The 17,024-nt window shown below is 42.1% G+C and overlaps 1 protein-coding gene across 1 annotated transcript in view; it reads left to right on the forward strand.

The window, feature by feature from the left end:
* LOC124778072 (lysosomal alpha-mannosidase-like) overlaps positions 1-17,024 on the forward strand; it is a 291,632-nt gene that overhangs the window by 200,124 nt on the left and 74,484 nt on the right. Inside the window, exons 11-12 of the mRNA XM_047253619.1 lie at positions 3,251-3,456; positions 3,544-3,755. Coding sequence (XP_047109575.1) covers positions 3,251-3,456; positions 3,544-3,755 — 418 coding nt within the window. The remainder of the gene's footprint in view (positions 1-3,250; positions 3,457-3,543; positions 3,756-17,024) is intronic.

Here is a 17,024-nt window from a genome sequence, read left to right on the forward strand (position 1 = left end):
ACCAATTTAAGATGTCATTAAAAACAGTATTTGTAGTTTTTTCAAGATCATGATCAATCAAATCGTCAATTAGAATTGTGGTATCATCGGCAAACAGGGTAAATTTGCTGTTTGTCTCAGAACAAAGAGGAAGATCATTAATAAAGATGAGGAAAAGCAGTGGGCCCAAAACGGAGCCTTGAGGCACACCACACGTTATCGTGCCCCATTCAGACGAGGCAGGTTCTCCAGAAGAGCCATTTAGCATTACAGTCTGTTTCCGATCCTGTAGATATGATTGTAGCCACAAGCCAACAGTACCACCTAAACCATAGTATTCTGCCTTTTTCCAAAGAATCTGGTGGTTTACACAGTCAAAGGCTTTCGTAAGATCACAAAAAATACCCACTGGAGACATTTTTTTGTTAATGGCTTCCAAAACTTGGTTGCTGAAAGAGAATATTGCCTGTTCAGTACAAAGACCGGCACGAAACCCAAACTGATTTTTGCTTAAGATACTGTGGATGTTGAGATGGTCTACAATCCTCCTGTGCATGAGTTTTTCTAGAATTTTCGAGAAGGTAGTTAATAGGGATATTGGGCGATAGTTTCTAACAATGCTTTTTTGGATCTACAAGGATTTTGTGTAGAATGTTCTTCTCGCCAGGTTTTAAAGTTCTTTCAGTTCTTTCTGCACCATTGTTGATCCCTAGAACAAGAAACATGGAAATTTGGTAAGGCCACCTTGCTGACCAAAGAGCATGCATGTTACTTTTAGATCACCACATATCATCCAATCATGAGCAGAACAGCCTATTTTAATTAGCACTATTTCTAGGTTTTCATAGCTTTCTTTCATACATGCAAAATGTCCAACAGGTATAGATGCATACATGTTACCATTGTGTAATAAAACAGCCTTTAAACTAGTTTTGGATGCATCAATAAACAGCCTCCAGTCTTCCTTTTTGTATTCAATATCAAACTCATTCATCAGACCAGGAATGTCTGAGCAGTACACTAAATCGCCTTCTTGTTGAAAAAACTCGGAAAACTGCTGCTCTCTCTTTCTATACATGTATATGCTGGTTCCAACTGCCAATAAGTTCTTCTCTTTTAATCTAGAGCCAAGCAATTCAGCTGTTTCTTTCGTTAAGCCCAGATCCCTAACCAAATTGTTAAGCTTGGTCTGAGTAAACAATTTGGGCTCTAGACTTTCTGCATTACAATGGAATTCATCATCACCTGGTTCACGTAAATCAGATTGTTCATCAGAAAATACTTCTGTTGGAATAGAATTTAAATCATCTGGTGGTTCAGGAACCAGCAAATCTACACCGTGCCCTACTGGTTTGATGGTGGATGGAAGGTTAGGGTAGCTTATTAGATTCTTGTTTTTTGAATTATGACCAGTAATATCAACACTGCAAAATTAGTAATCATTGGAATATTTTCTTGGCTCCCTCCATATCATAAGAACAGCAAATCTAAAGGCTTTTTTCTCCTTTTTGGACCATTTCCTCAAATCCTCAACACACACATAACATATCTTATGTGGTGCCCAAGATTTATCTTGATCACCAAGCTTAGATCCAAAGTATGATAGATAAACCTTTTTCACAAAGTCTGTAATGTTCCTTTGGCGTTTTTTAAGCACAAATTCACCACAAATATAACAAAAACTGTCAGCAGAGTTTTCACAACCACAATTAGACACTGTACCGAGTAAATGTTCAGGAAACAGGAAAGTGAAGTTAGGTTGACAGTAAACAAAACACCATCTGTTAACACAAAAATAGAATCAACCTTTTTTTTGCCAGCGAATGTTATCTACATTCATCACACCTCCTTTTTAAATTATTTTAACTATATAAAAGCTGTTGAATTCTTTAAAAATCGCTTAATTCAATAAATATAACTGTAAAATGTGAAGAAATGTTGGGTGATACAGTTTTTTAAGTATCATATTTGGATTTACCACCTTAAAAAACATAGGAATAAGGTATTCTCAGCAAAAAAGTTTTTCCATCATTGGCCTGTGTTACCTGTCCTCTGTATCTATATCTGTACATTCTCCAGATTCACTGATAGAAAAATGTTAACAAGAGACTATCCATGATAGTCTTTGTGAGCTCACTGCCTGCTTTTGGATGAGCAAACCAACTGTGTATTCACCGAAGTCCTATCAACAGCAATCTATAGTGATGGACAGGCACACAGGCAATAATTCTGGCTCAGTTGTATCTAAGGGTTGGTGTTGTGTACTGCTGCCTTTTGCCCCAAATAATTAAGCATTGATGTGGCTCAGCATAATAGACAGTGAAATTTCATTAAATTAAGCATACATTTCCAAATATATTAAATTAGGATTATTAACATATGAAATGAGGTGTCCTAATGCACTGATTTAAATTCAACTTGTAAATTTACTTGCAAAGAAAGAATCAAATGGAAAAGTGGCCTTACATTTCTAAATAGGCTTGTAGCAGATACTTAACTGAATCGAGCAGTAGAACAGTGCAAAGCAAGCAGAGCATCAGATGAAAAGTTCTGAAGACCAATGAATATCAAAGTTCATAGCACACATAAAATGTCCCTTCCAAACTTGTTGAAGATCAAATTAACTCTGACGCTAATATCAGTCCTATTATTAGTTTGCTAAATACTTTACAATCCCAGTGAGGTTACCTATAATCACATTAAGTCAGTACTACCAATATCCTGAACCACTTTATCACTTAATGACTTCTAAACAAGATGTCATACGTATATGGTAATAATTTTAGTGTGTTCTAGGGCTTCCACCAATTCCAAAATGTCCTTACATTTTCTGTACTTCAGCTGTAGGCGTTTTTGGCTATTTTAGTGAATGTAAATGCTTTTACTGTAGCACATTCAGCTGCCAGGCCAACCCCGCATTCAACTCGTTTACCGCCAGGTGTTTAAGCTTCAAGCTTTCCCCAATCCCACGTTCTGTCCATGGAGCAGTGGCCCCCAGGTGCTTCATTAACACTGTTGCTCTGTCCCACCTTCTGCTGCTTGCCCCTATACGGTGCTCATCAGAACGATGGCATCCTGTAGTATCTTCGCCTAACTAGTGGGATAATCAGAAATCATGACTCAGACAGTGAACTACATTGTGTTTTTGCTTTTAGGGCAACTGAAACAATGGCTGAATAAAGTACACACATTAAAATGTATATGTAATAACTTTGACAAACTTTGCTCGAGTAGCATCAATAATCAGTTTATATTTATTCCTTATTCACAGGGAATTAATGCACAAAAAGAAGGATGAGAGCAGCCACCAACCAGAGATTTTTCAGTCATGTCTTCTCCTGAATATCAGTGACTGTGCCATCTCTGAGAAATCACAAGTTTTTACTGTGACTGTTTATAATCCACTTAGCTATGTCACATCCCACTACGTCAGACTCCCAGTGACAGGTGTATCTTACTCTGTCAGAGATCCTGCAGGTAATTTCACTTCTTATTCACATAGATTAGTTTTATGACTGTTGAAACTTCTAACTAATTTGCCTTTTCATATTCTCCTCTGTAAAGGTACGCAACTGCCAGTTCAGCTTGTACCAATTCCATCACCACTTTTCAGTTTACCAGGACGAAAGAGTAAAGCTACAGTGGAGATGGTTTTCAAAGCTGAAGATGTTCCTCCTCTAGGATACAAATCATACTACGTTGAAGAGTTGCCTCACAGAGTGCGTGGGAAATCAGATCTAGCAGATGATGGAATGGATTCCACAATTGGAAACAAGGTACAGTACTTACAGTGTCTCAGAACATGCAGAGTGCCATCTCTGGTAACAGCAATCATCACAAAATTTTATTTCAGTGCATTTTTCTGGAAGCAATGCTACAACTATACAGGAGAAGTGAACTTGTCCTGTTGGGATTTCTTGTGATCTAACCAAGGCATTCGATTGGGTAAATCTAAAAATTCTACTGGGGAAACTAAAATATTATAGTGTTAAAGAGATTCCCCTGCATGGATGGTGTTATATCTTGACAACATTAATGATTGATACAACAGGAATAAAACTAAATCTGGATTGTGAAAACATTAAGTACTGTGTCCCACAGGTTTCATTACTTTGCTCACCCATATTCTTGACCTACATAGAGAAAAAACAAAGACACTGTGGGGGATGGTAGGATAAATTTTCGTTAATTACCACTCTTAAAGTTGTATGCACATCACTTTGAATCATTTCGATACCTTCATTTCTCTGAATGAGAATGAAAATCCATTTGAATAGCTAACACCAATCTTTAACTCACATATGCAACAAGGACCTATTAACTCCTCAGACACATAACCTGAAAATAATTTTAAAAAGTAATTTGTATCTCCATTCTACTTCCTGACAGCTGAAAGTTTTTTCCAAATGACAGTATCTGGCAATAACAGAATTTTTTGGTGAATTTCATTTAACACAGTTCCAAGGATAACCCATTGTATTAATAATTCCTTCAGTCAAACACATTAAAACAGTAAAACCTTATACAACTGTTAATCTTTCCTTAGCATCTGGCACCATGAGATTTGAAATTTTACTAAAGTTCCTGGAATAATTACTGTTTGTATTAAACATTGATCAGATTAGTCAGTTTCTGCTTACCCATAAGGTAGAAAGTGTAATGCTTCACTCCCAGTGTGAATTTTGGATACTGGCAGCATACAAATACTCACGTATACCAAAAAGAATAAGGCAATAAAATCATTTAGTCTTTTTAGATTTTCAGAAACCCACATGAAAGCTGAAATACATGACATCAAAAATGGAATACTAACATAGTCTCACTCACAAGTACTTTATTGTTATTATTATTATTATTTTATGTAGCCATTAGAGCCTCATGATCTTGGGCTATAAAAGTACAGCTTCTCTCAGTGCTTCCTGCAGAATAATCCCTCTGCCAGTTCCATCAGCAGCATGCAACACTCCCTCTCACCTAGCTGTACTCTCCTTATGTCCAAAACTGCATGTAGTGTCACTGACACTGTAAATTTTGTGTCAAGTCTAATCAGTATTAATTGATGCTTTAGGACGTGGATGATGAATACCTGTGGTCGCTATATGAAGGAAGAAAAAGGAAGGAAGACTAGGTTTAATATCCCATCAACATCATGATGATTAAAGACAGAGCACAAGCTTGAATTCTGTAAAGTATGGGAAAGGCAATTGGCCGTGTCCTTTCAAAGGAACCATCCTGGCATATGCATGGAGAAATTCAGGGAAATCACAGAAAACCTAAATCTAGAAGGCTGGACAATGGTTTGAATTGTCATCTTCCTGAATGCGAGTCCTGTGTGCTAAACACTGCACCATATCGCTTGGTGTCACTATTTGAGTGATGAGCACCAATTTATCTTAACTACGTCCATTCAGTAGGTGACAATATTCAGTAAGGGTCATCTTTTGACAAAACAGCATAAAAGTTCCATACTATGAGTAACTTCCCTTACTCATATCCCATAGGAACTTTAATTAGATTATTATCCAAACTGCTTTCATAAGTGCAACTGGATACAAGAGAGCCTGTAAATTCACTCTCTCGATTAGCACTGGTGTACAGCCTGGGCATCCAGCATTAGACTAAAAATAGCAATGATTCATTAAAGTGGAGTAATTACTTCTCTAGATCAGTTCATTCCCTGAGGTTTTCACCTGACTTGAGACACATAGAAAGAAAACTGAGTAGGCAGTACGTCTAAGGTCAGAAGGAAAGTGATGACTAGCAGACATAACAGGGCAACAAGATCAGTAGCCTAGGGACTGCTCATTGATTTACTACAAATTAAAATATGTTCAATGGAGGTCTGTTTAATAAAACATAGGGCTCTGTTAATGGTGATCAGCTCCACTGTAAAAACACTATATGTTTTAATCAACAGGTATTATTTCTGATTGGTGGGAGGTGTAAAAGCATATCTCACCCTATCTTTTCTGTCCATGGCTGAGGGAAGTGACTGGTGACAATTGAAATGCATAAGTATCAGTAGCAACTGTTTGTTTATTAACTATGAACAGAAACTAATACAGCTTCTGGGGAAGAGTTTCTGCACTACTTGATGTTATCTAGAATGTGCTCACAATGGTGCGGTCCACAAAGTCTTGGTTGGTGACTAGCAGTAGGGTTCAGCGAGGTTTGTGGTTGATTGAGAGGCAGGACCAGTAAAGTGTAACACTCAGGAGCAGCTGATGGAAGTCCAGCAAGTGTCAAGTGGCAAGACAACAAGAAAATTCCAATGGATTGGCTGCAGATGTAGCCAGCGTAGAGTCAGGAATGTGTTCTGGCCACAGAGTGGTCAAGCGTGACCTAAATAGCCATTAGCAGGGGAATATCTTGCAGTGTTAAATGACCATGTTATTGCACAGAGGTGAGGTAGTGACTGTGAATGTAGTGCCATTTATTATGAATTGCGCACCGCGTATCAATGTGGATGGCATCCACTGATGTCATGGTGGCTTGGTGAGGTTTGGTGGAAAACAGCCTGATGGGTCATGTAGATGTGTACTTTTTCCATGCGATTTCCCAAAGTAGAGTTGCTAGTACCAGGGGCCACAGTGTACCTACAGTACACGTCTGTAATCATGGTGGCCACATCGTAATGGTGCAGCTTCTGTATACAGTACTGTTCGTGGTCTTATAGCCACCAGTATAAATTACAGTAACATCCTGATACTCCTGAAGAACTGAGAGGAACAGACACTGAAAGGTTATGGGGCAACTGAAACTTCAAGTCCTCGAAACAGATTGGTGCTAATTGGGAGCACATTCCAAGGAGGTTAGGCAGAGGTCATGCAGAGGGTCTGAGGCACATTCCAACTGGTAGCCCCACCTCGAGGGCATGTCTGAGAGACTCGATTCCCCTCATATGCAAAAATAAATCTGTTAAGTTGGATCATTAGGAAATTGTTGTATGGTGATTGTGTAAGTGAGCGAGAATTGTACTGTCATAGCTGGAAAGGGAACAACCCTGCTTTGGCAAGGAGACTGCTTGGGACTACTCAGGACAGTGCCAGTGACCTGTAGTGCTCCTTGAAGATGGGCTGGCTCCAACACTTTCAAAGCTAAAGTTCCACTGGGTTATAAACTTGGCAACCACAGCCCAATTGGTTTGAGACCAGGACCTGGTACATATGGAAGAAAGTAGCGCATTCTCACCCCGAGAGGTGTGGGTGAGGAAGCAAACAGCATTATGCTTTTGAAAGGTGCTAGTCTTTAGTTGAAGAATATGGGACATCTAAGTCAGTTTTCTATCATAGAGGAATTCCAAATATTGGATCTGTGCAACAACATGCAATTGCTGGGTAAACCTACCAGAGTTCTGAGTCAGGTGAACCAAGGTACAGGATGAACCATGGTACAATGATAGAAACACATGACTTGCATTTTCATGGGAGAGAATTGGAAGCTCTGGGTACAAGTCCAAGCAGAGGCCCCTTGGTTAGGACACTGGAGTTGGCATTCTGTCAAACCTACAGACTGAACCAAATACAAAACTCTTCAGCATACACTGCAGGAGTGGCAAGTGGTCTGACAGAGGTCACTAGCCCATTGATGGAAATGACGAATAGTATGACGCATGGCACAGAGTCCTGAGGGACACCTTTCTCTTGGATCCAATGTACCAATGCTAACCTGAAATCACTGGTGGCATACAGTATGATGACTAGAAACTGGTATGGAGCCTCGAAAGCCCCAGTCACAGAGGGTATATAAAATGTGATGGCAGCAAGCAGTGTCATACGCCATATGTAGGTCAAAAAAGACAGCAATTAGGTGTCCCTGTCAGAGTGTTGTTCCCAACATACAAAAATTGTCAATTGTGTATTGTCCCTCCCAGAAACCTAACTGACCAGGATACAAAAGGCTCATGATTTGAGAACTCAACGTAATTGTTGGGATAACATTCTTTCTAGCAGTTTGCAGAGTCTGGTATTGAGGTTAATCAGTTGGTAGCTGTTAATGAATTCTGGATTTTGGCCTGATTTAAGGACTGGGATACTGATACAGTCTCACTATTGTGAAAGAGAAACACCTTTTAGTCAAATATGGTTTAAGACCCTAAGTAGATGGAGCCTCTGAGTAACACTCAGATGTTGGATTATCAAATTGCAATGTGTGACAAGACAAGAGACTGAAACAGTCCAGAATAAATTAAAGGTTCGATATATAATTTGGCATGATGTGATAAGTCTTCATCTCACATTTTATACATTTGAAAGGTAGCTGGGTAAGAAGATAATGTCGATGCAGTCAAAAAGTGGATCACGAGGTGTTCAGCAAGAACCAATGCATTGGTACCACTATGAAGGAGGAGACACGGGACAGTTGTTGATCTTTGGTGGTCTAGTAGCCTGAGCAGCTCACCCCACACCAGGGATGAAAAGTCACACATTCCCACAGATGAGACACAGTGCTCCCAGCATTCCTTCTTACTGTGTTTAGTTGGATGATGAGACTTAGCACAGAGCTGCTTAAGTGAGATGAGTGTGGTCTATGAAGGATGTCTCTTGGGATGTTGTAGGGCCTGATCCTGAAAAGTTGTTGCAATGTCTGTGGTCCACCATGGGACCAGCCAGTGTTGGAATAGGCCCATAGAAAGGGAGATAGCAGTTCCACCAGCACGAGCGATCACACTGGAGAAGTCTAGCACAACCTCATCGATACAGACCAACAGATCAAGACTGAAAAGAAGCTGGTGTGTCAAAAGGCCCCTGCCAGACAAAGTAATACTTTCCCACAGGAAGTGGTGTGCATTTAAATCACCAAGTAAGATAATTCAGGGAAAGGGGGAGAGGAGAAAGAGTTGCCGAACTAAAGTGATCACCTCAAGATAAGTAAGTGCTCCACATGCATGTAAATAAATGTTACAAATGGTGGTTGCTAGTGTCTTTTGTGCTCACACTGCTATTACTTACAACATGGTACAGAAGGAAATACACTCATTGATGACATCTGTGAAAACCAGTGTTCAGACCTATCTGGGTGCTCCCACTCAGTCACTACCATTCTGACGTAGTGCTCAATAACCTCTGAGTTGGAGAATGGTCATCAGTGAAGTTTGTTTCATGGAGAGCAACATAGACTGCAGGGCAAGAAGAAATTAGTAGTGGTTCTGGCAGCTCTGAGTAGTATCCACTTGCAGCTGTATTATACCATCATGTTGAGGGTGACCAGGTTAGGTGAGAAGGGCCCAGGAGAACACGACACACCCCAAGATCAATGTCTATCACCAGTGGGGCTGAAACAACATTGACAAACATTGGCTTGGAGTCCAACAGTGTGAGGGGATCTGGCATCTCTGGGGTGAGAGAGCAGCCTTCTCCAAGATTTCTCCTTTTTCTCTTTTACAACTTTTGGCAGTTGAGAACCTTGTGAAGGCTTACCTGAAGAGTAGGAACTGAAGGAGAGCAGGTAGCCACAGGTTGTGGCTCCTCCAGCCACTGGTTGGTGTCACATTTCTGATCAGCATACTTCCAGGGAGAGGGGTAGATGACTGAGGAGGATGCTGCGCAACTATCAGGGTTCAATATCAAGGGAGTAAATGAATCAGGTAATGCTGATGACAGTGTACCTGCACACCCTGAGGTGAGCGTACACACCAGCAACAGTAGCAGTTGTCTGATATACAGTAATTTAGTTTAATTTCTGCTTTTTTCACATGCTTCTGCAAATGGGTGAGCTAAACCTGTGTGTTTTACTCTGTACACTAGTGGTTAGCAAATTACTCTAAGTTTTTGTTATTGCATAACTCTTGAGGCATATTGTTGTGTAAGGCAGCATCCTAGTGTAATTTTCCCACCGCCAGAAACTCCATGTCATGCCACTAAGCTTAAATCTCATGCTGGTAGACAGCATATAGTTTCGATCAGTGCATTCTAGTTTGCATACTTATCTCTTGCAGTAGTTTTTGGGTAAGCAGAGTTTCTAGTAATGGGTAACTGTAGATATACCCACTTCAGTAGAGAAATTTATTTCTGTTTAAGAGCTTTCTGTCTCTGGGTATAGTGAGAAGCCAACAGAACATTTGGTAGTGTTTCCTTATTCTCCTCATTATATTTTGCACACATTCCACACTTAGTAGTGCCATTTGAAATCTTATATCTATTTTTTTACACATTACAGTATGGCTAGGGACTGTGCTTGTTGTGAGCGGACACAAGGAGAGCTGGCTGCAGTCAGTAAACAGCTGGAACCTGCATTGGCTATCATCGATGAGCTTCTGGCTAACGCTCAAAGTTGCAGTGACGTTGGAGGGCTGGTGACAAGTCCTGTGACAACTTTGATGCCATTGGGATCCCCTGGTGACCAGGGTGTTGCTGGATCTTCTGATATGTAATATCTGACTGGTCCATCCTCATTTGAGAGTGAGTGGCAGGCAGTAGTGGGTTCACGTCACTGGGTGGAAGGTGAAAGAGGGAGCAGGTCACACCCCTTAGCAACAGGTACGATGTGCACCCAGTGTTGACGATAACTCTGGGCCAGCATGGGATGCCTCTCCTGTTGCGCCAGTGGCCAATATTCCTGCCCAGTTTGGACAAGTGCAAAAGGTGGCTATGCTTGTCATTGGGAGCTCCAGTGTTAGATGGGTGACAGAACCCCTCAGGGAAATAGCAGGCAAGGCAGGAAAGAATGTCAGTGGATACTTGGGTTGTTTGCTGGAGGGTCTGATCCTTGAAGTGGAGGAGGCCTTGCCAGTGGCTATCAAGTGTACTGCGTGCAACCAGCTACAGATAGTGGCACATGCTGGCATGAATGATGCCTGCCACTTGGGTTCTGACAGCATCCTTGTCTCCTTCCAGTGGATGGCTGATTTGGTGAAGGCAACTAGCATCGCATGGCGGGTGCAGGCTAAGCTATCTATTTGTAGCATTGTAACTAGGGTTGATTATGATCCTCTGGTTTGGAGCAGAGTGGAAGGTCTAAACCAAATGCTGAGATAACTCTGCAATAGTATTGGATGTGGATTCCTCAACCTCTGCTATCGGGTACAGAATTGCAGGGTTCCCCTTAATAGGTCATGCATGCACTAAACAGGAAGCAGCTACCAGGGTAGCAGAGTAAGAGAGGAATGCACATGGTACTTTTTTAGGTTAAGCAAACCCTCCCTTGGGATCAAAGATGATTTGCCTGATACATTAGTCACAATGTCCTCTGAGAATGTTCATCATCAGAGAGCAGAGATAGAAAAGGTTTATATGATTTTAGTAAACTTCAAGAGCATCGAAAGAATGGTCTCAGAATTAGCATCACTTACTGAAGGTTGTAATGCATAGATAGTATTAGAAACAGAAAGTTGTTTGAAACTGGATGTTGATGACAACAAAATCCTAAGTTCAGATTGGAATATTTATCGTAGGGATAGGGTAGTCACCAGTGGTGGCAGCAATTCCATAACAGTAAAGAATTCAAAATGTAGCAAGATTACCATGTATTCTGATTCTGAATTAATCTGGGTGAAGTTAAGTATCAAAGATCAGTCAAAAATGGTAACTGAATGCTTTTATAGACTGTCTGGGTCAGGAGCTCTATGGGTAGAGCTCTTCAGACAGAACTTGCAGAAAATCATTAACAATTTTCCTGATCATGCCATTGTTATAGTGGGTGACTTCAACTGTCAGGTATAGATTGGGAGTGTCATGCTATCAAGATTCATACCAGAGACAGAGATTCGTGTGACATTACTCTGGATGTCTTTTCTGAAAATCACTTTGAGCCAGTAGTTAGAGAACCAGCTCATGAGGGAAATGTCTTAGACCTCCTGGCAACAAACAGACCTGAACTTATTGAATCAGTTAACACAGAGGAAGGTATCAGTGATCATAAGTCTGTCATAGCATCTGTGACAACGGGTCTTACAGAGAATGTTAAGAAAGGTAGAAAGATATTTTTGCTTAGCAAGTGTGACAGGATACAAATTTCAGTGCATGACAAAGGTGTGGAGAGCAAATGGAAAAAATTCAAAGGTATCATGTAATATACCTTAAACAACTATGCTTCGAGTATGGTCTTAAGGGATGGGAAAGACCCACCATGATTTAATAACAGTGTTAGAAAAGTCATACGTAAACAAAGAGAACTTCATCTCAGATTCAAGAGAAGTAAAAAACTAGTTGACAAACAAAAGCTAAATGAAGTGAAGATCAGCATACGAAGAGCAATGATAGAAGCGTTCAATGACTTTGAAAGCAAAGCTTTGTCAACCGATCTGTGTAAAAACCCTAAGGTGTTTTGGCCATATGTAGAAACACTAAATAGGTCAAAATCATCTATTCACTCAGTCAGTGACCATACTGAGTCAGAAATGGAAGGTAACAGACAGAAGGATGAAATACTAAATTCGGTCTTCCAAAATTGTTTCACTGCGGAAGATCGTAACACTGTCCCCCCTTTCAATTATCATACGAACTTCAAAAGGGCAGGTATTCAGATAACCAATCAGTTAGTAGTAGAAAGGCATCAGGACAAGATGAGATTCCTATAAGTTTCTACAAAGATTATGCAAAAGAAATTGCTACCCCTGTAGCAGAAATTTATTGTAGGTCACTTGAGCAATGAAAGGTATCTATTGACTGGAAGAAAGTGCAGGTCATTCTCATTTTTAAGGAAGAGTGTAGGACAGATGCACACAATTATAGGCCCTTGTTGTTGACATTGATCTGTTGAAGAATTGTGGAACATGTTTTATGCTCAAGAATTATACCATTTTTAGAAAACGAAAATCTCATCTATAAAAGGTGACATACACCCGGAAACAGAGATTCTATGAAACTCAGCTCACTCTGTTCCTCTATTAGACCTGGAGCACCATAGGCAATGATGCTCAGGTTGATTCCGTGTTCCTTGACTTCGGAAAGGCATTGGACACCATCCCACACAGCAGGTAGTGAAACAAATATGAGCTTATCGAGTATCAGAGCAGATTTGTGACTGAATTCAAGATTTTCTTGCAACATGTCTCTCTTAAAGGGAAAAAATTGACAGATGTACAAGCAATTTCTGCGGTAGCCTGGAAATGTGATAGGACTTTTATTGGTTACAGTACGTATAAATGATCTAGTAGAATGCATCAGATGTGCTTTAAGGCTTTTTGCACATGATGTCATTGTCTATAACAAAATGGCAATGGCAGAAGATAGTAATGATTTGCAGATTGACCATCAGAGAATTAATGGATATTGCAGGCTATGACAGTTGACACCGAACGTAAATAAATGTAACACATTGCACATATATAGGAAAGGAAATCCACTACTATACAGCTACACTATCGATGACAGACCCCTGGAAACAGTATTTGCCATAAAATATCTAGGAGTAACTATCCAGAGTGATCTTAAGTGGAATGACCACATAAAACAAATTGTGGGAAAAGCAGATGCCACTCTCAGATTCACAGGAAGAATCTTAAGGAAATGTAACTCATCCATGAAAGAAGTGGCTTTTAAGGCACTTATTTGACTGATTCTTGAGTATTGTTCCTCAATCTGGACCTTTACCAGGTAGGACTGACTGAAAAGATGGACAAGATCTAATGAAGAGCAGCATGTTTCATCATGGGATTGTTTCCACTGGTGCAAGAGTGTTACGGAGATGCTCAACAAACCTGATTGGCAGATGTTACAAAGAATGTGCTGTGCATGTGGTCTACTATTGAAATTTTGAGAGAGGAGTTTCTGGGTAGAGGCAGACAACATATTACTTCCCCCCACATATAACTCACATAATGACCACGAGGAGAAAATTCAAGAAATTAGAGCCAATATGGAGACTTACTGACAGTCATTCTTCTCACACGATATTTGTGAGTGGAACAGGGTCGGACAGCTCAGTTAGTGGTACGAAAAATACGCTCCGCCATGCACCATTAGGTGGCTTGCAGAGTATGATGTAGATGTAGATGAGAGGGCCACAGTAGTGGCAAAAGTTGATATAATTAAGCCCAAATACAAAGTAAACCACTTTTTTTCCGAGCTTCAAAATGGCACTCTGTGATCTTCAGTTCCTCGATTTTGTGTTCCTCAATTAGGACAACACACTTTGAGTATCAGGGAGGGTGGTTATTCCCACACCTGAAAGAGACAGGTGATAGTGCACATTGTGAATTTTTGTGAAGTGGTCACCCATAGTCTCCCCAAATCAGGTCATGTATTCACCAGGAGGACATATTGCTAAAACACTGGCATGTATAGCACCACATTGGAGAATGGAAATATAGCTTCACATTGCAGCAGTAAAGCATGATTTTGGGGTTCCCTGAAAGTGAATCCCCTCCCAAAGCAAAGACGAATGCAGCGGTGTCTGGCGGGCATCAACATAGCACAATGTCACGTCTCCCTGAGTGTTTGAGTAGTTTTTCATCTGACTGCAGTGTCAGGTCCCAGTAAAAAATTAATCCCCTTATCAAGTTTAGGTTTTTACCTGGTGTTATGGTAACAGATACATCACTAAGCTGTTTACAAGAGAGTAATCCCTGGGACTGGGTAAGATTTTCTGTCTTAGTTAAGACGGAATCACTGCACAATTTACTAAGGGAAGAGAATTCAGCAAATTTGTTTCCAATATTCTCCTCAAAGAGCATTGGCTTAGTAGAGAGGAAGGACAATGTCAGAAAAGAAAAGGGATCATCTATCATGATGTCATTACAACTACAGTTGGGAAAGTTAGTAAATCAGTCAAGAAGGCTAGATAGATCAGATAAGCAATTATTAAAACCTCACTGAGACAGTGTATTGGCATCACTTAGTTCAAGTAAGATGGATGTAGAGGCATTATGGGAAAAGTTTAAGCAGATTTTAAATTGTGGCATGGAGAGTTATGCGCCTAGTAAGTGGATAGAGGATGGTGAGATGGATGCTCAGGTGAGACACACCAACCAACACCTTATAATCGGGAGTTCATTTATTCACCTCTTTACACAAGTAAGGCTTACAACCAACTGGTTGGCGGAACTACACCGAGATAATGTTTTCCTTAGTTCAGAGATGATGCTCAAATCGATACTGGTGTCGACCTCATCGGCGCCACATAGCCCCCCCCCCCCCCCCCCGCAGTACGGAGTACACCTGAGAGGCAGGGGGGGGGGGGTGACTATGGCATCAGCAGGGGTGGTCCACGGGAACTGGACCACGGTCAGCTCAACAGCGTTGTCGGGGAGCTGTGTGGGTAGATGTCGTGAAGGAGGGTCCGGCCACAGTGCGCCTGGCGTCGTACTGGGCGTGCTGGTTGTGCAGCAACAGGTAGGCCCGCGGTTTGCGGGGGGAACGGAGCGACGGCGATGATGTCTCCGATGGGCATGGCAAACACACGAAGCATGTCCAGGTTGACATCAAGTGAGAGGGGAACACATTTCACCAGGTGGCAGGGAATGGCAGAGGTTGTGTCATGAGCACCGGATGAAGGGAAACACACAACAACAGTGTGTCATCGCATAGTATTATAGAGATGTCATGGATTATGTCCAGGGGGACAGGCACAGACACCTTGAGCGAGGGTACATTCGAGATGGGCGTGAGAAACCTTGACAGGGCGAGGCAGGCAATGGGGGAGAGGTCGAAGGGACCGGAGAGGGGCCCAGCAGCGAGGGTGTGATCGTAGGTAAGCTCAACGTGGGGAGCATGTGATCACTCGATGGACTGTGTGAGACCGGAGTAGAGGGTGAGGTTGGAGAAGAGCTCGACAATTGGAGCTGGAAGTCACTTGACTGAGTGAGAAAGTCCAACATGAAGGGAGTGGTCGGAGTGTCGTGAGCCACGACAGTGAGTGGCGTGGTCGTGGCCTGAAGGAGGATAGAAGCAGGCTCGACATGAGCAGGCTTAAGTCTGTTTAGAGAGACAGTAACAGCTGCATCTTTTATCTGGATGTCATAGGTGTTGGCTGAGTGCCGGAGAACTTGGTACGGGCCGGTATATGGGGGTTGGAGTGGAGCATGGACAGTCTCATCTCGGAGCATGACGTACTCGCAATTGTTCAGAGATTTCGGGACGTGAACCTTAGGGCAGGAATGGCTGGCCGGCGCAGGGATGTGGAGGTTGATGAAGTGGCGCCTGATGTGGTCCATGAAGGAAGGTAAGTCAGACTGAGGGACAGAAGCGGAAGGGCTCACAAGTTCGCCAGGGAGAACAATGTTCTGGCCGTATACGAACTCGGCTATTGTGCCTTTGAGGTCTTCCTTACAGATCGCATGAATGCGGGGTGGCACAAGGTGGAGGGCTTCCATCCAAAGAGTGTCGTGGCATCGAAGAGCCGCCTTGAAAGTGTGGTGCCAGCACTCAACTAGCCCGTTACTTTGCTGTGGTATGGATATGCTGGATGCCGCAAATATTACAAATCTCATTGAACAGGGCCGACTCAAATTGTCTGCCCTGGTCAGTCATGATGATAGCTGGACATCTGAACCGTGATACCCATGACTTGACGAAAGCTCGAGCAACAGTTTCTGCAGTGATATTAGGGAGGGGGTCAGCCTCGACCCAGCAAGTTGTTCAGTCGATAGACGAGAGAACGTAACAAAAGCCATTAGAGGGGGGGAGAAGGCCGACAATGTCAATTTGAATATGCTGGAAATGCCCAGGAGGGATCGAAAAGGCACCAAGAAGGGGTGAAGTGTGCTTATGTACTTTGCAGCATTGACACGTGGTGCAGGGGCGTGCCCATTGCTGGCAGTCCTTGAAGACAGCTCGACAGAGCGTGGTTGGGATGAGGGGGCGTGACTGCCTGTACTGTTGTCACACCAGGTCTCACCAGAAATGCCAGGGAAGGTGGTGCGGACAAAGTGTAGTGAAGAGGTAGAGTCTGAAATCAGGTTTTGTGTGTCCTCGTCAGTGGGTTGGAGGTTAGGCAGTTCAGAGAGGCCTAACAGCAAATGAATGGCGTCGACTTGTGAAAGGAAATCAGCAACTATATTGTCAGCACCCTTTATGTGTCTGACATTGGTGGTGAACTGAGATATGAAGTCCATGTATCTGAAACAGCGAGGAGGCGGGTCAGCTGGTGGGTTGGAAATGGCCGCA

Source organism: Schistocerca piceifrons, chromosome 1 (assembly GCF_021461385.2).
Source record: "Schistocerca piceifrons isolate TAMUIC-IGC-003096 chromosome 1, iqSchPice1.1, whole genome shotgun sequence".
Classification (NCBI taxonomy): domain Eukaryota; kingdom Metazoa; phylum Arthropoda; class Insecta; order Orthoptera; family Acrididae; genus Schistocerca; species Schistocerca piceifrons.